The 25,399-nt window shown below is 35.0% G+C and overlaps 2 protein-coding genes across 2 annotated transcripts in view; one reads left to right on the forward strand and one right to left on the reverse strand.

Moving 5' to 3' along the window:
* Positions 1–508: 508 nt before the first annotated feature.
* Positions 509–4,894, reverse strand: LOC106109043 (coiled-coil domain-containing protein 63). Its single transcript, XM_013290438.1, has 11 exons — positions 4,859–4,894; positions 3,692–3,785; positions 3,236–3,358; positions 2,966–3,160; positions 2,216–2,355; positions 1,949–2,123; positions 1,588–1,767; positions 1,281–1,431; positions 1,032–1,203; positions 793–931; positions 509–712 (listed from the first exon to the last, which is right to left on the reverse strand). The coding sequence occupies exons 2-11, from the start codon at positions 3,761–3,763 to the stop codon at positions 602–604; spliced, it is 1,458 nt and encodes a 485-aa protein (XP_013145892.1). The 5' UTR covers positions 3,764–3,785; positions 4,859–4,894; the 3' UTR covers positions 509–601.
* Positions 4,895–4,947: 53 nt separating this feature from the next.
* Positions 4,948–25,399, forward strand: part of LOC106109045 (bicaudal D-related protein 1) — a 56,079-nt gene continuing 35,627 nt past the window's right edge. The window contains exon 1 of the mRNA XM_013290440.1: positions 4,948–5,668. Coding sequence (XP_013145894.1) covers positions 5,252–5,668 — 417 coding nt within the window. The 5' untranslated portion in view covers positions 4,948–5,251. The remainder of the gene's footprint in view (positions 5,669–25,399) is intronic.

Below are 25,399 nucleotides of genomic sequence, written 5' to 3' on the forward strand. Positions count from 1 at the left end.
TAGATTAAAAAATGTAGAGGTATAGTTGACACTTTACTTGAGATTTTTCACATGAGCGTAGAGATTCCAAAAATGTATAGAGGAAGCATAGTCACTTCATAAACATTTATCACATTATTTTCTGTTAGCGTCATCTATTGAAAAATCCATTAAACCACGTGTCAATAAAATTGAATTTAAATGAATTGCCAATAGATGTCACTAAATCATATTTTAATGTTTTAATTTGAGTCTTTTTAGTTTATTATGTAACAAGAGATGGAGCTTAATAAAATTTTGTAAAATGTTTTATTACAAGGACACGAGTGGCACTAAACTTGACAACTGATATAGCAACTTTTAGAGAAAGTTCCGATGATTTTTTTTATTCAGTATGTCTTTTCTATATATTTTTTTAACTGTCTTCGTCTGTAACTTTTACAAACACATTGTCATTACTAAAACATACAGTAAATTAAATTTTGTATAAGATTTTAATAACTTTACAAGTATTGTTTATAGAGTGCCTTTAGCTACGGCTAAGCGTGCTTAAAACGAAATGCAAAAGCATTGGCATGCGGGGGCGTGTCGGCATGCACGCATGGAGGGAAAGGGCTTGTGTCTATGCGTGCGCGAGCAGCGAGCGCGGTGGACGCGGCGAGGGCGGGGCGCGGCGAGCACGACGCGCAGGCGGCGGCGTGCGCGTCTTAGCATCCGCGTGACGTTGCATAGCCTGAAAACGAACATTTAAATTAGTGTCAGTAGTAACATTCCAGCAAATATTTTTAGTAGATATGGCACCAATGAATTCACCTCATCCATCTTAATAAGGTCGACCATCTCCCGCAGCCTATGCTCGAGGCTGGTGAGGTAAAGACGCGCGCTGCTTGCCGACACGTCCAGTGTCCCACCCACCAACTTCAACAATGGCAGCGACTCGCACTCACATGACCTACAAACGTCGATTTTTTTTCATACAACAGCTTGCTGTCACTTGGCTTCACCACACTTACTGTGTCTAAGTAAACAGATTAATGCATGTCAATACTGACTGCGCCAGTTCGCGCACTTGGCGCAGTAAAGCTGACAGTGCGTGCTCGCTGGTGGCGCAGTGCAGCTGCGCACGCTCTCGAGCTTCGCGCAGCTGCGACAGCTCGCTGCGCAGCGACTCCACGCTGTCCTGCTGCTTGTACATCCGCGCCTCGTGCTTAGCTTTCTCATCATCTGTTAAAACATTACATTATCCTCCAAATGAAAGAGATCTATTGATTTTGGTATAAAAGAATTGGATTTTTGTTGACCAATGGCGTCATTAAGCTGGTTGACGCTGTCAGCGAGCGCGGTCAGCTCGGCATGTAGCTCGTTCACGTAGTTGAATAGCGCATAGTTCTCCTCCTCCCGACGCGTGAACTCCTGCCGCAGGCGGCCCAGCTCCTGCTCCCCCGTGAACTCCTGCCAAATAACACTTATAAGTATTCACATCACCAGACACTCATGACTGAAATTCTCTCTGTTTTCGAAATCTTATCTATTTGACGTATTATTTCTCGCTACTACTACAGTATACGTATAACAGTATAAAGAGTTTTGTGTTTGGAGAGATTTGACCTTTATAGCGTCGAGAACGTTGAGGTGGTTGTTATAAGCGTGCGCTTCGAGTTCGTGTTTGTGCTGTCGTCGCGCCTCGGCCCGCGCGTCCGCCGCCGTCAGCCGCACCGTGCCCTTGGTGCGCAGGAACTGCTCCAGCTTTACGCTGTGCTCCAGCTGCCGCTGCAGCTCACGCACTTCCTGTACCACAAATACCACTCACTGTTACAAATTGCTTAACCATCTTATTACCTCATAATAAAGAATGTGTGTTAATGCAAAAATAGATATTTTTATGACAGGCGCTACTTTGATATTCCCCAGCTTTAAAGGATCTTATCAATCTTATAGCTACTTGTTGGAAATGCATTTATGCGCTCACAAGGCAATGCTTTCTGTACTGCTGAGCGGCCTGTTCGCGCAATGCGTGCAGGCGCGCACAGCTCTCCTCGCGCAGCTCGTGTGCGCCAATAGCCTGCTCCACCAGCTCTAACAGCTGCGCCTTGCCGGCCATCAGCTTCCGCAGCTGCTTGCGCCATGTCGTATTGAAGAACTGACTGATGACAAAATAGGTTAAAACAAGGCTTGAAGGCGAACAAGCTATTTTATACCTTAACACGTAAACCAAAGGTACTAAGATAAGATTAACCGGTCTTGCAGTAGACAGTCGATCTGCAGTCGCATGCTGTAGTTGTCGCTGTTGACGGCGTTGAACTTCTTCATGGCGGTGTCCAATCGGTTCTCAAGCTGCGCCACCATGCCCTGATTCGTTACCTCCAACGCGCATTCCTTTAACAAAAAAGACTCGAAGTGAATCGATATCGTTTTTAAGAGAATGTGTATTATATAATAAAAACTGCTAAAAAACATTTTGCAAAATATGAAGCAAAAAAAAGCAAAAAGCCAACATCACGCGGTGTTCCCAGGCGGTCACCCATCCAAGTACTGACCGCGCCCGACGTTGCTTAACTTCGGTGATCGGACGAGAACCGGTGTATTCAACGTGGTATGGACGTTGGCAACTATTGTGGTTTATTTAGCGGAAAGCATTTAATTCGGTTCGAATTCTATTTTTAAAACAGCACTATTATAATTTTGAAGTGCTTAAATTTGTATTTAATCAAAATGACTGAAGATAATAACGAATAAAAGTGTAAATTTTAAGAAATTCAACAAAACAGAAATGAAAAAAAAAATTAAAAAGGCAATCTTACAAAAAATTAACAAAAAGCCAACATCACGCGGTGTTCCCAGGCGGTCACCCATCCAAGTACTGACCGCGCCCGACGTTGCTTAACTTCGGTGATCGGACGAGAACCGGTGTATTCAACGTGGTATGGACGTTGGCGACCAATGTCGCTTCATAAACGTATAGTACCCGATTAAAAAAAAATCTAACCTTATCAACAGTCGTTCCTTTCGACTTCAATGCTTTTATTTCCTTCTGCACCTGCTTGAGGAGGAAGTTCAGCTCGGTGATGTTGCTGCGATGCTCACGAACTTCAGACGAATACTTCTCGTGCTCTTTTAGCATAATTAATATCTTCTCTCTGGTTCTGGCATTTTCCAGAACATTCGATGTGCTGTTTGTTAACTGTAATACGAAACAGTAGTGCGTTGTCCAGTTAGAACACTAGTTCTTTATTTTTTCAGCTCGAGGTAATCCTACCTTAAGTTCTAACATGATGTTCTCTAAATGTGCACTGAGTGTGGCCACCATCTGCCGCTGCAGACGCAGCGCGGGCCGCGCGCTTGCGCACACGGCACCTCTCTCTAACTCCATCACACGGTACTGGAAACGGGTCAAAGAAATAGTAACGGAAGAACTAGAAACGTGTGTACGAATAAACATACTTTTTTTAATGTAGTTCCTCTGGTATGGATGTCAATGGTCGATTGCTTCGAGAGCATCGCCAGCCGATAATTTAGATTAGGTCTTAGAAGGGTGCTGGCAGCCACCTGTCTGGATTCCTTAGGCGATCCTCGTAGTTAGCCTACTTCTCTTATTAAGGTTTTTTGGTCAGAGCTATTTCTAACTTCCATAGTATTCAATTTACAACCAAACGGTTCGTGTCTTTTACTGTTTTTAGTAAATGAAACGAAACAAAATTAAAAAAATGATTACCTGTCGCTGCAGCTTGGATAGTTCATCTTCTGCTATCTTCTCCATCTCCATGTCGTCGTTTGGTGCAGACATCTTGCTTGGAACTGTTTATTTCCTGCCAAAGATGTTTTTTTAGAGTGAACTTTATATAATGTGGCAAAGGCTTTAGAAAACTTACTTTTGAGTGTCGACTATTTTGTAAGTTTGAGAGATCGATATAGTCATAGTAACGGTTTCTGTTATAAGTTGTCTGAAACGTTAGTCCTTTTGTTTTTTTTTTACAAAGCTGTGTTGAAGTCATAAAGTCAACATAATATTTTGGGTAACAGAAACAAAGAAAATCGTGTGTGCGTTTTTATTGTAATTAAATATTTTTATTGTTTTGTTCAGATGGACTAGGAATATTCGATTATATAAATACATGTATACCTAACAGTATCGCATTATGTATACACGAAATAAATTTCTTATAACTCAAAAAGAGAAATGATCAGTAGAGACGATAGAGTTGGCGTTTTATTCAAACTAATAATAGAGTACGTAATTAAGATGTGTAAGTAGGAACAGTTCTGTAAGGATTAGTGAGAAATCAAAGTAAACAAATTTTAGCAATCTACATTTTGCTAAGATATAAACCCAATGTATAATTACGAAATATATTGCCTTCAATATATCAAGGCTTTTGTTTTTGCTCCACTTATAATTTAAATGATTTTTATTGGATCGCCGTGAGATCATTTCCTCGTCAACAATAAAAATAAGTATTTCGACATTTTCGCTGTCTGCCACTCTCCGGCGTCACCTTGATGAAGTATATCCGTCTCTGTCCCACGCGAGCCTTCTCCATTTACCTGCAGCAGCTGTTTCAGTTAAGCACACGTGTAGTTTCATGTCAAAGATTAGATGATCACAGTAGCCACTGTAGGTTTCAAATTAGATCTTACAATGGTGTTGTTTTTTGACTTATTGAAATTAATAAAACATTTCATTTTTGTACTTAACTATTTGTAAACAAGTTTTTAGTCGAATTCAAAAATATTTCTTGATATACAAGACATTTTAAAGATCTTTTTTAACTTAATTAAGCAATCAGTGGTAATTACAAAAATCTACAAATCGTCTATCGTGTAACTACTTTGCAAACGTAGTAGTGATTTAGTTTTGCAAGTAATTAAAGTTGTCATTTACATTTGTTACCAAGTGACTGGTCTGATAGGATTTCATAATCTTTGGTCTGTAAGGCTGGTTCCATATCGCAGGTCATAGCTCAGTTTTGTTGTGTCTGTGCCGTCGCCGAGGCAACAGTGCGCTGAGCTGTGCTGTACTGTGCTGTGTTGTGCTGTGCCGAGCGGCCGCGAGTGCGTGTTCAGTGTTGTGCTTACACGGAAATGTTGCGCTTGTGAACAAACCCAGGATATTATAATGGCTTTAAAAAAGGATTTCGATTTACCAACGAACATTTTCAAAAGCGTTAAGCTGCCTAAACCCGTGAAATTGCAACAGGCGATCGAGAAATTATTTAAAAAGAATAGCTACACGAAAATAGTGCAAAGTTAAAATATTTTAGACTGTTTTAGATAAATGGCCGGTGAATCTAGTGTAAATATAAATAGAAGTAGACACAACACTGAGATAGAGCCGCCGGATAGATCGCCTATATTTTTGAAAGACGAAACTCATTTTATTGGTAAAGGGAACAGGAGAAGTTCTACAACGAAACATAGGAGAAGTAGGAGTGTGAGTGCAAATCGGATATCACCGTCGGCGCTGAGCTTATCTGACGAGCACTTTTATGAGGATCTAGAGGATTACGTGCGAGAGATGTCTTCGAAAAGGGAGTCTGTTGAGGGCGTTGAGGGCGACGTATGGCGTCAGCTGCAGCAGAAGGAGGCGGATCTGCTGCTGGCCGCAGAGCTGGGCAAGGCATTGCTGGACAAGAACGAAGAGCTCAAGAAGGATCAGGAGCGCATCGCTGAGGAATACTCCAAAAAACTTGAGGTTAGTTATTATTTAGGTGTATTGTAACAAAGAATGTTTCTCCGAAGTTTATGCTAACTGTTCTTAGAATTAAGTTAGGTGTAAAAATGATGGTTATTAACGTATAGTTAAGCAGTTTTTTATGACTAGCTTTGTTTTTAAGGAAGTTGTAACTTGATTCCGTGAACTTTTCAACACTAAATGGTCGTTCGTTAGGTTTTATTCAATTCTTTGTTTATAAGGCACTGAAAGACTTCGTAATAATTATAATTTCCTAAAGAATGTTATGAAATGTTCTTCATTGTCTGGTCAATTTCGTTTGGAGTCGTTCGTTTTAAACATTTCGACATAACAAAAAAACATATCTTTTAAAGTTTATATTAACAAACGATTTTTCTATTCCAATAACTAAGATAATCGACTATAAAGAACATTGCAATATTGAATGTACTAAAATACTCGCTTCAACGTCTGGTGTTTTATTCTTTAAATAAACTCAATAAGTTATCTAAAGTGCATTTTAAGTACTTAAGTTGTTTCATTAGATCCATTACAATATTATAGTTACAGCTGTTGTTCTTTTAATGTTTAAGTTGAAGTTTTATTTGAACCACCGGAAAAGCCGTGAGTTTTTTATTTGGTAAACGAGCAAGCGACCAACTGAATTCGCCAATATTGTAAGCGACGGCTACCCATAAACATTCGAAATATGGATAGACTGCATTACCTAACCTTAATCGACGGAGTAGGCAACGGACTTAAAGAGGATATTTTCCCTTCCTATGCGTCTCCTCCAGCGACAAATCCACGTTCCTTTATCATCCTTTTCTTATAAGAATTTTGGGAAGGAAAAGGGACTAAAATTACTCTTTTATAATTTGCCTCTGTCGTTTGCAGTATCGATAATTTTTATATAGTTAGAACGAAAACATTTAAAGCGACGTAGCATAACGGTATCCAACTATATTAAAATTTACTATATATAAATGCAATGTGTATTTATAAGAAATGAAAACGTTATCTTCAAAAGTGCTCGTTGCCTGTTATCATGTTATCAATATGATGACATACTGATAACAGCCGCTGATAACTTTGATTGACAGATCATGAAATAGATCTTTGCAAGTGGGATTGGCGCAAATATTTTGCCACGCAATACTAACATTATAAAGGAGAAAGTATGGACGGTTACAAAATTCACATATGTCACTCAGTAACAGACTGTTTATTTGTAATTTTACGCGGACAAAGTCGCGAGTAGAAGCAAGTATATACTTTTACTTTAACTAATGACAAAATTTTATATTTTAATTTATTCCTTTATTGTTTTTAACCCATTTTGCTTGATCTATTGAATTGCTCGTAATCACAAACCGTTAATAAACCATAAAGTTATTTTTTAATCTATGCCCGTTATCGTTATTCATATCTGTATTCAATTGTTTGTAATATAAAAGGACGTGCATTCATTCGGCCGTGGATATAATTTCAGGTTTCGACAAACCAATTTAACAAGTTTGTCGAGTCTTGTTAATGTTTGAGGCTTAGCTAACACTTAATGAATAATTCTTACAAAATATCCATTTTATCTATTCTGCGAAGGATTAGCAAATAAATACCTTAAAAGGTTTTATGTACTAGCTTTAGTCCGCAACTCTGTCCGCGTGGAATTAAAACAACAGCAAGCATCCTATGTGTTCTTTCACAATATTATCTACGTCTATACCAAAACTCTAACAAACATCCATACATCCAAACTTTCGCAGTTATAACAATAGTAAGATAAGGTTTACAATTATGTTATCATTTGTTGTCGATGGCCGCAATTCTTTGTGAATCATCGGACAATGGTATAAACAGGTTTCGGGTTTTACGACTTTTTAAGTCACTTAGCGAAGTAGCGCTAACTTGAAGTGACGAAAACATTCTGATGAAGATGTGATGATTTAATAATAAAATATGTCACGTTTATTTTAAACTATCTTTCGCCCGCGACTCCGTCTGTGTGGAATTAAAAAAAAAACAAAAGTAAGTAGCCTATGTATTCTTCCAGATTATCCTCTACATCCATACCAAGTTTCATCGAAATCCGTTCGTCCGTATAGGCTACAAACTCTAACAAACATCCATCCATCTAAACTTTCGCATTTATAATATTAAAGTATGAAGTATGACAAAATATGAGATAATAAACCCTAGACTTCAATAAATCTTTTTTATGTGTGAATTGTATGTTTTTTTATTTGATTTTAAAACTTTAGTTTAATGTGCTTGTCATATATCAATTTTTATTTTATCTCTATTTAATAAGTGTTTATTATTCATTGTTCAAATCAGATAACCAAAAGATATGAATTGATTCAACATTAACGCAATGAGCTGTAATTTCTTAAGTTTTCTTTGTTCTTGCTCTTATGTGATTTACTCCGTTCAATGAATTTTTGTTCGCACACAAGTTCTTTATAAATGTTAAGTGCAAAATTGTAGTATTTTGATTTATTTTCAAATTAATATAAGTTTCATTATAATCATAAACATATTTTGTTATCCATACTTTAATAAGAATATTATTCATATTAATAATTGTAAGTTATGTTCTTTTAATTTTCTTTTTGGTCAATAAATAGTTTTTTATTTTATTTATTTTTATTTTATTTATTCTTAACCGAGTTAAGGCGCTCTATACGTGACAATTTGCGTTTTTTAGCGGGAAGAAGTAGGCGTGCGGAAACAATGCCTTAAGTTATCTACCATATACTTAATTAGATCCATACAATACCGTAGTTTAATATACTTGTAGTTAGTTTAGCTAGTAATTTAAGTTATCTATATTTCTATATTATAATAATAAAGTGTAAACACACACTTCTTTGTTACCTAAGATGTTAGCAATTACAGCATATTTTTAAATAATTCTTTTTTTTTATAACAAGCCCTACACTTACGTCATGCTTTAGGCTATATAATTAACGCCATTAAACTTAGGGGATAAATATTTTGGACAAAAACCCCAATGTGGGAAAGAGACCATAAGTTGCTGCCAACATCAAGGAAGCAAGGTTGTCATCATGTCTTGTCATTTTGACATTTGTAATTGATAATTTGACAAATGCAAACAATAAAATAAAATTTTCATAATTCCATGCGGATGAAGTCGCACGGGAACAGCTAGTTAACGATAAACCTGTTAACTTAAACTTTGTTAAAAAGAACAATTTGTTTCCAAACGAGATGCCATTCTTACAATATACGCAAAAAGTACTAACTACAGTAATTGAAATTTTCTCTATTGAGTGGCAAAAACTGAAACGCATTGGTATTCGAAACCATTACCGTTATGTATATAAAAACTTGTACATATGTATAAACTGTTTTGAACTGCTACCAATAAAACTGTACTCAAATGAATAGGGCTGCTAATTTCCAAAATAGACCTTACGAATACGACGAAAAAGAACAAAATCCAGTGACTACACATTCTGAAATTAATAAAGCCCGTTACATACGTTCAGTTTTATACAGTCAGATCGTTTAGATAAATCTAACGTGTATAGCGGGCTTTAAAAACAAGTCTGATTTCAATTACGATGTTTACTTTTTTTCATTTTGTAAAAGCTATGAAGTAAAGAGAGGGTAAGTAATATTGTAAAATTATTTGAAAGATTTTATGTTTTGTCAGAAAAGAAATATTTTAGCATAACGTGCAGTTCGTTAAGGGTTTGGATTGATTGGATAAATTAAGACGTCTATCTAAGACTAAGAAGTGGCAACCCTAGTAGTGAGTCAACGGGTTTGAATACGTGCAAGTGAGGTCTGAAATCAGGTTTTTGTGACCTCTTAGGGGACCGGTCGTCGCCATCTCAAGCCGCTGACCGTGGCTTCTGTTACCAATTAATGTCTGCATTTATTTTGGTTTTTCTTTAATATACAGATTGTAATTATCGATGATTCTAGAAACAATTTAGTCCATATTGCTTCTAGTTTTAATTTTATAATACAAAAAACATTTATATCGATATTTTAATTACATGGCGACTTGTTTTTGACACTTATTCTAGGGATTGTCATAAAGGTAACTTAGAGCACAACTTACAAGTATTCAAGACGGTTTAATTCGCGATTTATATACTAAGTTCATTGGCATTACACTTTCGGAGATAGCAAGGTTCACTTATGGATTACGTCTCAAAGAATGTCATCATTTACTTTAACGTAATTTTTATATAGTTTTTAAACGTTTAGATTTTAGTCTAGATTTTGTAACGAATCTCAAACAATCTAATAGACGAAAAAACTTAAAGGGAATTAGGCGTTTAAGCGTGGCCTTATCATTTTAGGTCTATATTTAATTGACGTTCTAGTATTTGCCCGTAAGTAAATTGATTTGCATACGCTTGGTAGAGCGATGCAGTGATTGTTGAGAACAGAGCTGTTTGTGTTGTGCCGACATCGACCGGAATTCATTTCGAGGTCAAATGAAGCCCGCGGTCACAAACAACGAGACTTGTGGGTTAACATTTTTAAGTTCGTCTTGCTTTCTTATGAGTCATGGACCTTCGGTTTATTACCAACAAGCTATTGCCTGCGACTCCACCTTCAGGGAATTAAAATAAAAATAAAATGACCTGTGTCCTTTTAGATTATGATTTACATTTAAGTTAAATTTCATCGAGATTCATTTAGCCGTTTTAGAGACGCAATAACAACAATCAACCCTGTAAACTTACATTTATAACAGTACTAGCTTTCGCCCGCCATTTCGACTGCGTGGAATTAAAAAAAACAAAATCAGGTAGCCCTTCTGTTCTCCCAGATCTGTTCTACATCAATACCAAATTTTATTGTGATCCGTTCAGTCGTTTAAACGGTAAACTCCAACAAACACGCATCTAAACATTGCATTTACAGAAAAGCATAGTTATTAAAAGCTACTAAACTAGCTGTCAATTGCAGAGCCAACGCCATCCTTAGAAAATCTTAATAAATACAGCGTATAAAGTTTACTAAGACTTGTTATATGTAATTTACGGTGCATCCTCGCTGACCCTGACTGTGGACTTGCAGGTCACAGCGCGCAGTAATCGGACCTTAACCGACTGTAATTGAGGCGATTAACGTGTCTTCAGTCCTTGTGTCACAAGTGGTACAATTAAGCTATCGATCGTAAACTTCGTAAGTTTACTATTGAAGTAGGAGACTAGGGAAATATCAGGAAATTGTAATAACTCGTTGGATTGTCAAAGATTCGACGAATTATATATGCAATGCTGATGCTGGATGCTGGCAGTTTACAAATTTAAATTTAAATTAAGGAGGTTATTGGAACAGTTATTTTTATTAGTGCTTTAAGTGTTATAATGTATGTAAGAAATGAAAGTAAATTTAATGGTCATTATCGTCTTGCAGTATTTGTGAACGACTAACTCAGATTGTTTAGAGGTCACTGTATTTACTTTCTAAAACAGAGGTCTAGATTTTGATTCCTCACTTTAATAAATAGATGGCGTTACTGTGCTTTATAGGTTATATTAAAAATATTAGTAAGAATTAATAATCTGTGGCAAAAACATTTCAAAGAGAATAGCAAAATAGATATCAATTCTTTCCTTATTGTTGCTTTTTTTGTTTCATTTATTCGTTGCAATCAATAAATGAATAAAACGATGATGTTTGTTTTGTTTAAAGTAAATTAACTTGTGCTCCGGAGCGTCGAGGTGTTAAAAAAGTCCCACAAAAGCGGTCAGCCGTGCAGCAATCCCACGGAATATTTACAGTACCATATTCTGAAACAAAAATTATATTATTCACTAATTTTCAATCATTCATTAAGTATCCTTAATAACCAATTAAGGGACGATTATGGCATCGTAGTTCTGGTTTGTCTGTATCAAATTATTCAATCAAAAGACATCGAAATAATTTGAACAGCGTCTGTGCAGCGTCGGATAGTATCGCCGCACCGCAAGGTCGCGCCCTCGATACCGTCTCGGAACTCTCACTTACTGGACTAACACACATTTTATATTGATTTTTGGGAACTGTACTCATTTATTGTTATTAGCTATTAGTGCTTTCAATAACGATGGAATTATTAACATGTTAGGATGCATCGAAAGCTTATTACATTTGTAATTTATTGTATTTTTAGTTTTTTAAAAAACTTGTGCCTGCGTTTCCACAGGGAAAAAATCTAGCCTATTTTGTTCAGTGATAATGTAGCGTTCCAATGGTGAAGGAATATTTGAAATATGTTCAGTAATTTTAGAACCTATTCAACGCAAAATAACAATTAAATCTTTCTTCATAAGTGTAGAAAAATGGAATAAATAATAGTCGTAGGTTAATTTATAATTATATATTTTTTTTTAATTCTTTCAGACGTGTAATAGTAATTTATAACATTTTATATTTTCGAAACATTTCGCTTGTGTTAAAATCTTGGTCAAGTAAACAATAACAGCATTACAAGTCGAAATTAACTCGACCAAAATGTCTTATGCGCAGGCGCATTACAGCGAGCGGTTGCGTAACTGCCGACTGGCAATACGAACACACTGCTGTAATCTCGGCCGACTGTTGCTTGAAAATGCATCATTCAATCGATAAATTCAAAGATTAGTTGATTTGGAATTTTAACTATGTTTACGTTGTTTAAACACTTGTATTGATTTTTGTCCCTGTGTCTTCTTCTTCTTACTCCGACTAGCAAAGGTTGGTTTCTAATTTTAAAAAGGTTAATTTTTAATGGCCGCAAGTTCTTTGGCGTTCTCTTTTAACCTTTCTGGGAAGGAGGGGACGTTCAACAGACTTACGACGTACTGACTGGTCACCCAATCATACTCACCGTCAGGGCATGACTGATTTGTCATTTGATTCGAATATGATTGTTTGATTAGCAGAATCCGCGCATTCCTGATACTGTCAAGTTGACATACATTATCTAAAGTTCTTTCAATTCCCAAACTATGGAATATTAGATTATATTTATGATAGGAGACAGGCGTGAAGTAATTCTATGTCTGACGTGTGTGTGTGTGTGTGACGGAGCCCTAATATTAGTCCCCTTTCTCTTCCCACCTTTTTCGTACAAGTATTGAATACGAAGGAGAAATGAATTTGTCTGGGAGATAGGACGCATAGGTAGTGGAAATAACCTATTCTTTGTGTCACTCTTTTGTTTATTTCAGAAATAGAACCATACAAGAGTCAATGCTTTGGTTATAATTTATTTTTTTGTTGCAACACTTGACGAAATTTATACCTAGTTCAGGGATAAATTCTCACTAATGTCATCAAAAGGGTTCCTTTTTGAAATCATCTAAATATCTGTACTGTTTCTGTAATATTATTTTCTCAATTCAGCATCACCTAGATATACTAGAACTGTACGCAGACATGTTGAGTGAAATCTACGGCGGGTGTCAATGATTGTCTGTGAGACACGCACGTCGGAGTTGGCTGATTTGATCCCAACACGCAAACGTTGGAAAACATATCGATTGCATTACACAGGACAAGTAGAGTTATTCTAGTAATACTTAGTTATAACAAGCTCTGAAGTTGAACCTAAAATAATATTAATGGCAAAAACAAATACAGTTGTATGTTTTAATACACAATGATTTGTTCAAGTTTGTTTCTTAATCTTAACTCCAATACAAACACATACGAAGAAAAAAACGCCCCTTTATGTGCCCGTGACGCCGCTTTATGTTGCCCTGAACCTTCGGACCAACTCGCCCAACACTAACGCTGTTGTGTGCGAAACAAATTTTCAATTTTCCCTACTATTCATAGATTTTTAAAGGTAATCTTTCCGGTACAGACTAAATAAATGAGCTACAAGACAGTAAAAACATAAATAACATAGAATTTTTAAAAGTATATCTATGTACTATGTCGAACAGATATGAGATTGCAAACTTCTACTTGAGATGACCGACTAGATATGATGAGACAATAAGAATACGTTAATTTCGTTACTCACAGTATTTCATTCTACATATAGTTACTAAGGGTGTTAGAAAGATGTTTTCCCTGTCTCACCACATGTTCGCGGCGCGTGTAATTTATGCGCTCGTGTGATTTCTTACTAAATCTCCGCTTTGATGCTTTAGATAACAGCATTTTCATTTCCTTGTACGTACGTGATTATTGTCCCTATATTTCCTATAATTTAACAAAAACAAACTCATAAAAAGTACTTAAAAGTACTTTTATATTTATTACTATTTTCTGTTCAAAATTGTCCTTAATATGTTGAATTAATTTTGGTTAATAATTTTTGCTGTCTTATTTACTTTGTAACAATCTACTAATCTATATCTACGAGTAAATATATAAATTTTATAAAGCGGAAAGATTAGTATTTTTGGATTTTTGTATGTATACGATTCATATAAAACTGGGCCAATAGAAATATAATTTATCTGCGAGTAACATAGGCTGTGTTTTTTAATTTCACGCGAACGAATTATGTATATCTACGTAGTGTGTGTTTATTCACATGAATATGTTTTCAGTGTACCAACGGCTTCGTTATCGATATTTCAGTTGATATACGAGTGTCCTTGAGCGACGCCACGCGCCACAGATAATAAAGTTAATGGAAAAATCGATAGAGGTCAGCTACGATCTACGATACGCCTACACAGTACAATCGATTTTATTTTATCGATTCGATGTTCTTTTATGTTACTTTATCGATTCGATTAAACAGAAGCTGATGGAATTTACTTTAGAATACTCCGAGTTTTGCGTTTTAGTTACTTATTGATTTTCGATCATAAATTTAGTTAGATTATGAACGTTGTATTTCATTGCACTTTCTGTTATTTTAAATAGTTATTTACTAGTTTCAATGTGTTTAATTTACCAGTGCATTTTTATTTTACTCGAAACATCCTCTTTTAATTCATTATTATATGTATTTTTGAATCTATGTTATTTGATAGAATTGTTACTTTATAAAGACGAAAGATTTGTATATTTATATGCATTGAAATAAGACAAAAACTATTCGGCCGATTTCAAAAATTCTTTCACTATTAAAAAGCTACGTTATCGCTGAGTAACAGGCTATATATATTTAACTATGTTTATGTCACGTAGACGAAGTTGCGAGCAGCAGGTATATGTTTGTTAAGTTTAAGTTGAGTCAGTTTTGTCCGCGTTACATTTGTACGCTGGTAATGTTCCGGTATTTGAACACGCCCCAACTCGCTCCACTGGCTTGTTTTGTTGTTAAATACACAAAAACACTACCATTATCTACGAAGAAGGTTACTTTGTTTTCGTATTATTTTAACGAATTGTTTATACGATAGATAACCATATTAAAATACTTATAAGAAATTATAACGGTTTGAGCAATATGTATAGCAGAGAAATTATTAGGAAGATAATAATTACACTTACGTTTTAAAATATAATTTAATTAATTATTGGTATAATTAAGTAGTTGGATAACGCCATTTAGTTAACCGACACCTCGTTAATACTTGCTAAATACGTAATTCCTTACTAGGGACATGCCCATTGTGATTTTGGACTTATCGACAGGGAGCAAATTTATTTACGGGTTGTAAAGTAATGTAAGACATTGTAATAACAGTATTTAGTAATTTGTAACCTATTTCGTAAGCAAAATTAAAACTATTATTCTATTTTTAATGTTGTTCTTATAAAGTGAGTACGTTGTTATAAGTTTTGTGTAGGATGTGTGGATTTGTAAATTATTGTTACATATTAATCCAAGAAATGCGTAAAAATAAAAACGTTCTTAATTAAATTTCCGCACAAGCGGAGTCGCGTGCGGCGTCTAGTTTTTTATATAATCACGATTCGCATCGCCGATACGATTATAACGCGAATTTCACCTTTATGTATATTGAGAAAGGATTGGTTTTGTTTTTTCGGTCAAAGTTAGCAGTGATATCGGCCCTGACCGTCTGTATCTATATAAAATGTAAAATAGCAACAATAGTGCTGTTAAATGATGAAACGAAACCTTAACCAAGGTTGGTGTTGACGTGGTAATGGCAATGAAATGTATAACATAATACTTCACAGATGTTTTGACCATTAAAAAAGAATGAGGGCCAGTCCTACCAAATTCTGTAAAATATATGATGGAAATATCGGATTTTGTTACCTTATCTCACAGTGACGTCTTTTTTAAGCTATCCGAACCTCTATCAGCCAGTGGTGGGACAGGCCCTGAGAGTTTTAGATAAGTGTATAAAAGTACCGTTGTGCAGCTGCCACCGACAGATGTCGCTGTGCGGCGGAGCGTGACAAACTGCGCGTGCCTTATGTTATAACAGACACAATAAAAATATGAATGGTATTGATCTGTCGCAATACAATTGCAATTTGTCGATGTGTTTCATAATAACAAAAATATCTGCATCTCATTACATTTGATTCGTTCCATCGTTTTGTATTGGTTTCGTTGTCGAAACTACCAATCGTGGTGGTAGTGGAAAATTGAATATAAAAGGTTTACTTCATTAATTGTTACCACAGATAATCACCAGATGTAGTACTCTATATTCTTTATAGCTATCGCTCGCGACTCCTTTCGCGTAGAATTAAAAAAACTAAGTAGCGTATGTTTTCTTCCAGATTATGCTCTACATCTATGCCTAAATTTATCCAGATCCGTTCAGCAGTTTAGGCTACAAACTCTAACAAATATCTATCTAAACTTTCGCATTTATGATATTTGTTATATTCCTGTGAAGATAAATAGATAAAGGGACAGAAGCGAAACGAATGGATAAGCCAAGGCTGATTGCAAAAGGGCTAATCAATCGTTTATTTCGTTGTAAAACTCAGTAAATGAACACAATGTTTTTTTACGATTTGCTTTGGCATTGTTTTAATCCAAAGATAAAATGCTCACATCAGGTGTTCGCACAACCGAAACACTGGCATGTTTAAATTCGCACAATACGCTGAGAAAATTTTCGTATCATTTTACCTTTTAGCAAGGTTGCGTTTTATTTTCATTAAAACAATTCAGTTATTCTGATTATATTAATTCGATGCTACATTTCGATTAAAATTACTGATTCCGTTATTTAGCTTTGAATGTTGACATTATAACCCCAAAATGATTATTAACGTTAAACGTTACTCATCTATTGACGTTCTGTCAACTCACGTTTCCCGCTCAACTGCAGCCGCCATTTTGAATACAATAAAAAAATACAGTTGTTTGTGTACAATGAACTGAAAATTCACGAATTCACGCTACAATTGCCACGTCTACGTAATATTATACCGTTTGAAACTAAATATGGGGATCGTTTCGAATATGGGAAAGTTGATTTAATAATATACTTTAAAATGGAATTAAAACGATTTGTGATCACTTTAAATTAGTAATTGTTAAATGAGAACGTCTCCCGTGACTTGTTTATATTGTATGTTATGACATATTCAAATGTTCTCAATTTCGTTTTGGTATCGCATACCTAAATTAAAAACATCCTTTGTGTCAATGTAATTGAAACATATTCATTTTTCCTACACAGTACAGGATTCCCGCGGAGTACAATATCAAATTTTTGCAGTGACCATTGTTGTTTTATAGCTGTCTCTTTTTTAATAAATGAGAACGTAAGGAATGAGAATATAATATTGTCAGTGCAATGGAGTACAAGAATTATCTAATATTGAAAAAATCACCAGAAAACAGTTTCAATTTGAACAATATCGTTTATTGTTTACTTAATTATATTTACAAGACAAATTGTTTAATTTTAATTAAATCTGACTCATAACTTTATTATCGCTCGCGGCTTTGTTATCGCGGAATTAAAAATGTCTGCAATATTCCCGCGTGCATCAGCTCTTCTTGTCAAAAGCCGGAACAAACGCGGTTTATAGACACATATACAGACAAATAATTTTGGACACAAATGTATGATGTTCGAGTAATTTATTTTCTATTAACTGTACAGATTGACTTTTATTTAATAATAATTAATGAAGTATTAGCATTGATACGATTATAGTCTTTATTCCATGTTGATAGATATCACATTACCGTGCGATCACCAGACACCGATTTTGTTTGGAAACCGGATCTCGACCGAATCTGGCAAGGTTATTGTTGCGAAACTTTATTTCTTTTATTACCTTTGTAAATGTATCTGATTTATATCAAGTTACAATTCTCGTATGATTTAATCACCATACCAGTAACGTGAAGGGGTTGGTAGAGTTTGTAGGTCTTCATTTAGCGGGATATCAAAGTATTATCGATCTTTTTGCATAATAAAACACACGGATAGATCATTCTGCAATCCAAAGATAGATCCAGAGATCGGTTGAATTTGATAAAATCTTGAAATTGTTAATTTAAACTTGAATAATTGAACAATCTATTGTTTCTAGTTTCTTTATAATATTTTATTTTATTATTTAAGTTATTAGATACGCATTACCCCCAATAAAAGATATCTTAATTATAAAGTGATCAGTATTCAGAGATTGTTGACGAATTATCATACAATATAATGGTTGGACAGTCTGTGCATACGGCCCTCAAAGTTAATGAGGAAAATATTGTTACTATGAAATATTTGGTTTTAGGTCTTAGCTAGTTTGTTGTATGAATATTGATTTTACAGTTTATGTTTATTTCATAGAAAAATGCCCATGTCTGTTATCTAAATTATTTGTTTTAGTTTTATAAACTCAATCATGTGTTTTATCGGAACAAATAACGAAAATCATGTGTTTCTTAAAGTCTATGGTTTCTCTCCTGTTTGTTTTAAGTTAAGAATCGTTTAGGTAAAGCATAACTGTAAAGAAACGTTAAATTTTATAGGAATATTTTACACAACTGTTATATTAACGGTGTTTGTTATGACAATATAATTGAAGACGCGTTGTTTTCAAGTTAATTGACTTTAGTATTGCATTTAGTATAACTATAAATAAAAGTGCTCACATAAAAGAATGCGAATGAAATTCATAAAGGTAGCTTAAATTTAGTTTTAAATAAAATTATCCACAACAATAAAGATTTTTATCAAAGTTAATGAGTCCAAGTTACAAGATTATTAGACATATTTTCCTAACTCTAAGTTATGTTATTGTAAGACTGTTTTTGGCATAGTTACTGTTTAGCAAAGTTGTTGTAGATGTTACCTCATATCTCCAGGTTGTCCTGCAACATCCATCCAGCATAATTTTCATGTATACTAATATCATAAAAAGGAAATATTTATATTTTTGTATGTTTTGAAATAATTCAAAATTTACTGGTCCGATTAAAAATTCTTTCACCGTTAGAAAGGTATTTATTATTATTAATTTCACGCGGACGAAGTCGCAAGCATAAGCTAGTCTATATTAGTAAGATTAACTTCGACATAGTCACACTAAACTTATTGAATGGTGTTAGATGAGACGCAGCTGAATATCAAGGAATCCCGGCAAAAAGTAGACAGCTGTCGGAGGCTGCACTAACTGTGCCAACTTAAATGTCATCGCTGCAGCTTACACGAGCTCACAGCTGACGTCTTTTTACGTCGTACGTACAATCGAGGTAACTGGCGGTGTGCCGACTAAAAAAATACAATCCTTTGAACATTTTGAAACGAAACGCGAAACAAAAGACAACGCAGCTTATAAATACACGACTAGTTTCTTTTTATTATTATCCCTTCGTTTGGATTCACTGTTATCTAATTAGTTATCTAATTATTAACGAGGCAATTTTTTAAAAGTTGAACACTGCGGATTACCGCGCTTGTACACAGGGTCGTATTAACTTGGAGGTAAAAGCGACGCGTGTGCAGACTGTTGTTTGCACTCGGACTGGCAATGGTGTGGGATAGTAAATACAGCCCTGTTTTTTGTTATGAAACGCCAATTATAGTTGACTGGTTTATTATAGGTTTTGTATACGTTGACATTAACTTGAATATCGATAGTTGCTCTCATTGGTATGTTTGTTTTTACGCCATTAATTGTTTCTTTGTATTGCGTAATTAATGCGGCGATGGCTCTTCATGCGAGAAATTCTTGATATCTTTGGGAATGTTTGTTTCAGTATAAACTAGCACCAGAATAAAAATGAAGAAATATTTTGAGATATCTAATATCTAAAAGTAAATAAGTGATAAGACGTTATCAGTAAATATATTTTAGATTCTGATTCGGTTGTTTTAGTACCGTTATATTTAATTACTTCCTTTAATAAAAAATTGGTCCCCTTAGTTGCAGTTCCTTTTTACCACATCCTATTGTAACACTTGCGAACCTCAAGTTGTGTATTAGGGGGTAGGTAGAGATAACGCACCGCATCCGGCCGCCTGCTTCCGGTACTCTAGTATATCCGGTATGAATCTAATATTGTTCTAACACGTGTTATTTGAACATTTGCTGTACCAATTTATTTTAGAGTACTGTCATATGTTTTTAAAACTCAAGATTTTGGTTAGATCCAATCACACCTGGATGCCAATACCGGATGTGTTGTTAACATGCGTTTACTTCCGTTTGGTTTTTTAATCTGTTCCTGCTAATTGGGAAACAGATGTCTATCCCTCGGTTTGTAATTGTTTAAAAAATTGCCCAACGGTTGTTTTTTCGGTTGAGTTTTTTCAAACTATAAGTGCTTACTAACTATAAAGAATTTTTGTTTCTCGCAAGAAACTCTCCAGCTGTTTCAGAATTAGTGACTTCCCGTACAGGAGTTTGAGTAAGATAAATCTATACTATCACCGTTAGTGCTAAATTATTAAATAATAGTTGTTGCTCGCGACTTCGCTTGCCTGAAATTAAAATAACAATAAAAATACGAGTATAGCCTATGTTACTTGATTATTTCATAATGGTGTAAGATTTTTGTTAATCGGCTTAGTAGTTTTTGAGTTATTTCAATACATACAAAAATACAAATCTTTCCTTTTTATAACATTAGTACAGATGAAAGGAGCAATTACAGTTATTTAAATAAATCTATTACTCATAGGTGACATAATAATTAATTATGCCACAATCTGTCTGATCTGTTCAAGTGGTTCTGTGGTTCAAGTGTTCGTTTTCACAAACTACGTTATGACACATTCGTAAGGATATAACTCGATGATACAGCCTTCGTAGAGGTCCGGCTGAAGGCGCGCCGTGACTCACCGTTGACATCATCCTCGCGGAGGCTTTGCGGCATGAACCTTACTGGTCCGACTGGTTTCAGGTTTTAAATGTTACGAGATATCATGACAAATCGATATTTCGAGAAGTAAAACATTAATACTAATAAATTGTTAGCTATCTATACAATACAAATATAACAAAGCGTAAACACACACTACTTCGTGGCGTAGGATGTCAGCAATCACAGCATATTTTTGAATAATTTCTTTTAATAAAAATCCCTACACTTACGTCACGTTTTAGGCTACATATTTTCACGCTATTAAACTTAGGGGGTAATTAAAATTGGAAAAAAACCTGCATGTGGGAGAGGGCCCATAAACTAAAAGCTATTATGGTAACGGTAATTTTGATATTTGCATTTGAGAATTTGACAAATGTAAACAATAAAATAAAGGATTTATAATTTCATGCGGCTTCAGCACGAGAACAGCTAGTCATACTAATATTATAAATGCGAAAGTTTAGATGGATGGATGTTTGTTAGAGTTTGTAGCCTAAACTGCTGAACAGATCTAGATGAAATTTGGCGTAGACGTAGAGCATAATCTAGAAAAACATATAGAATAGTTAGTTTTGTTTTTTTTATTTCACGCGGACGGAGTCGCGGGCAACAGCTAGTACTTTTATAAAACTTTGGTACATTACTTTTATTGAGGTCTGTATGAATGTTATATGCAATCACTTATAATCTCATTCCTCTCGGTTATATCATCCTTTGTGGCGACTTTCAAATCTTTGTCAACTGGTTTTAAAGTCTTTAATTATTCAATTCAACTTTCATTGTGTGTGCATGCAAATGCACCCCAAATATGATTGTCTGATGATAATTGCGTCTAATTAATTATATAACCTTCTATATTTTAGATATTACTAATCTTATGTCTTAATTCTTAATCTTAATAATTGTATAAATACGAGAGTTTAGATGGATAGATGGATGGATGTTTGTTAGCCTTTGTAGCCTAAACGGCTGAACGGATCTCCATGAAATTTGGCACAGGTTTAGAGCATAGTCGGGAAGAACACATAGGCTACTTTTTATCCCGGGAATAGTTACGGTTCCCGTGGGATTCATTAATTTAGTTTTTTTAATGTTTACTTGATTATTCTGCAACGGTTCAACATATCTTATTGAAATTTGGCACAGATATAAAACAAAGTCTGGAGTACACAAGGAAAAAGGTTCATCCCCGAGAAATGTCCGGTTCCCGAGGGATACGTAGCTTTTGGTTATTTAAATAGTTCGTATGTTTTCTAATACCACGCGGATGAAGTCGCGGGCAAGAGCTAGTAATTTTATAAATACGAGAGTTTAGATGGATGGTTGTTTGAGTTTGTAGCCTAAACTTCTGAACGGATCTCGATAAAATTTGGCATACATGTAGGAGATAGTCTGAAAGAACACAATGGCTACTTACTTTTGCTTTTTTCTAATTTCGCGCGAACGGAGTCGTGGGCAAAAGTTAGAAATATTATAATTGCTTAATTAACTTACAGACTTTAAATTCAACATTCTTGAAAAGATATTGCAGACTTGATTCTTTTGTGTCTTTGATTTGGTTCAAGTTTTTATATTTAATAGTATTAAAATTCTTTATATTTACATATTCATGAAACACGCGTTCTGCAAGCGTTCATAGAAATTATTGCAAGTTGTCGCAACAAACTTGTGATGTCGAAAGTTCTCCGTAACTGAACGTAATCGCCTTCTGCGATTTGGCTGTGATTTAACATTTTCATGTTTATGCATGCTCATTACGAAAATTACTGTGAAATTCTTTATGTGGATTAGTTCAGCAAACCTATTAAAGTCTTATGCTTATATTTAAAAAATATGGTAAAACAAAAGGTGAAAATTAACTTGTACATAAGCAATTCGCTTAAATAACAAATGACTATCTTCTTTTGTTTAAAATTGTCACAAATGGGCCGGCATGCCCGGTGTAATACCACGACCAGACAGAAGACAGGCGTGAAATGGAAGTAATTCCGTGTTTCGTCTGACGAGTGTGGTGACGGAGGCCTAATTTTAGTTCCTTTCTCTTTACCACCCTTTTCTTATAAGAAGAGGATGGATAGAGGAAGTGGATTTGACAGTGGAGGAGATGCATAGGAAGGGGAAATATATCCCCTTTATTTGCGTTTCCTCCGCCGTCGGATAAGGGTAGGCAACGCATCTGCAATTGCGGATGTCTATGGGCAGCGGTTGCTTCACCATTTTGGCGGATTCAGGTGGCCGCTTGCTCGTTTGCCACCTTATGTTATAAAAAAAAAATATAACAGTTACAAGAATAGACGCACTTTCACACCATTTTCTTTTAAGCTGGGAAGGGGAAATATCCTTTTTTTCCCTCCTCTGTTTAAAGGTAGACAACGCATTCTTATTTGCCAATGCATATTGGAAGAGGACGCTTCGACGTTTCGGCAAATGCGTCCGCTTGTATGACAAAACATATCGACGAATTGAGTACCTCCTTCTTTTGGGAAGTCGGTCAAATAACATAGCCTATTTTACTCAGCAATCACGTAGCTTTTTAATGGTGAAAGAATTTTTAAAATCGGTCCAGTAGTTTTGGATTTATTTCAATACATACAAAAATCCAAAACACAAATGTTTTCTTTATAATATTAGTTTTCTTTTATTTTACGGTATGAAAGAAGGAATGTAGGACTGCAAGGGATAATAATTTTACTATGAATTCTAACAAGCCAAGGTTTTGCACCGCCTGTCGCCAGGTGGCGTGATTAGATGATTAATATCGCCAGTGTTTCCATACATCACTGCTTAGTCATGAGACGAAGCCTCTCTAATGTGCAAAAGTAAGACCGCAAATTGCAATACAATGTACGGTCCAAACAATAATATGGAGTAAATTTTATGGCGCCAAAAAATGCAAATACTTTAAAATTCCTCAATAAATCGTTCATCAAGAATTTCTTACCAAATTTAAGTTAATTCTTTATTATTTCTATAAACTAGCGTATATCCATGACTTCGTCACATATTAATATTAACAAAATTAATAAGAAGCCCTGACTATTCTCTACATCTGTGGCAAATTTCATCGAGATCCTTTGAGATCGTCGTATTTTCACTCTACATTTCCCGCTGTCGCTTCCGCTTGTGTCTTACAATAGGATTACCCGACATATATCATGTATGGCTTTTGTCGTGACAAATAACACCCTGCAAATATTCCACTGTTCTGTTCATCTTTAAACTATCGCAATCTTATTATAAATATGTGACAATGTATACCAGCTGCGTTCTGCAAATGCTATTAAGAAATTATGTATTTAATATCGATAATTACGTTTTTTTACGTACGTTCGACTGCGACTGCGCCATGTGGAAAAAACAAAAGAAAGTAGCTTGTGTTCTTCCAATCTATCCTCTACATCTATATTATTATAATAAAGCGTAAACACACACTTCTTTGTTGCCTAAGATGTTAGCAATTATAGGATATTTTTGAATAAATATTTTTGTAATAAGAAGCCCTACACTTACGTCACGCTTTAGGCTATATATTTTCACGCCATTAAACATAGGGGTTAATATTTTGGATAAAAACACAAATGTGGGAAAGAGACCATAAGTTGCTGCCAACATCAAGAAAGCAAAATTGCCCTAGTAAGGTAATTGGTATTTTGACATTTGCAATTGATTATTTGACATATGTAAACAATAAAATAACATTTTCATTAGTTTATGCGGATGAAGTCGCAGGGGAACAGCTAGTCTGTACTAAATTTCATCAAAAACATTGCAGCAATTTAAGCTACAAACTCTAACAAACATAAAATCATGTAAACTTTCACGGTAACAATATTAGTAAGCGCGGGCGCACACATTTGACTTAATAATCGCACAACCCTTGTGCGTTTGTCGCGAGTAGTGTAAGCACCTCCGCTAATAGGAATCAAAACGAGACAGTTGTGCGATTATTTAACCAAATGTTTGCGCGCTCTGAGATATCAAAACCAATACGAAACATTTAAGTGGATGCGATCAAAGCAAGATTGGTTAAAAAGCAAAATAAACGAATATGGACATATGAGTCATCTTAACAAATAACGATTTGCAACATAATAATGTTTGTACATCTTCAAGATCCGTTTAAGGTGACATCATTGGAAATGTTTTGCATAAATTGCCTTTGACCGAAATTATACTTTTTACAAACTAAGTTATAACAATGTTATTTCTACACCAATACGACTTAGGGTCTTTCAAGAAGCAAGCCTATCATTTTCTCAAAGGCCGGCAACGCATCTGTAGCTCCTCTGGTGTTCTGGATGTCCATGGGCGTCGCTGATCACCTCGGTGTTCTCGCCGCTCGTTTGCCCCCCTTTATTATAAAAAAATGCTTAAATGTTACGTAGCGTCAATTATATATTTAGTCAGCGTATATAATTTGGAACGAGATAAACTATTAATAATTTTGATACAACATTTATGTAACGTTTTATTTCTTGTTTGGTGCAATATTATTATTTAAATGTTCATTTCCGCTATAAAATAAACAATAAAATTACGTTGGAATTGTAAAATATTCTCGCATACTAAAG

This window comes from Papilio polytes, unplaced genomic scaffold (genome assembly GCF_000836215.1).
Source record: "Papilio polytes unplaced genomic scaffold, Ppol_1.0 DF821322.1, whole genome shotgun sequence".
In the NCBI taxonomy this organism is placed as follows: domain Eukaryota; kingdom Metazoa; phylum Arthropoda; class Insecta; order Lepidoptera; family Papilionidae; genus Papilio; species Papilio polytes.

Coding starts and splice junctions, on each gene's coding strand:
- LOC106109043 (XM_013290438.1), bottom strand. CDS start 3,763: ATGTCTGCACCAAACGACGACATGGAGATGGAGAAGATAGCAGAAGAT. Junction 1,432..1,587: donor ACGTTCTCGACGCTATAAAG/GTCAAATCTCTC, acceptor GTTATTTGGCAG/GAGTTCACGGGGGAGCAGGA. Junction 932..1,031: donor CAAGTGCGCGAACTGGCGCA/GTCAGTATTGAC, acceptor CGACGTTTGTAG/GTCATGTGAGTGCGAGTCGC.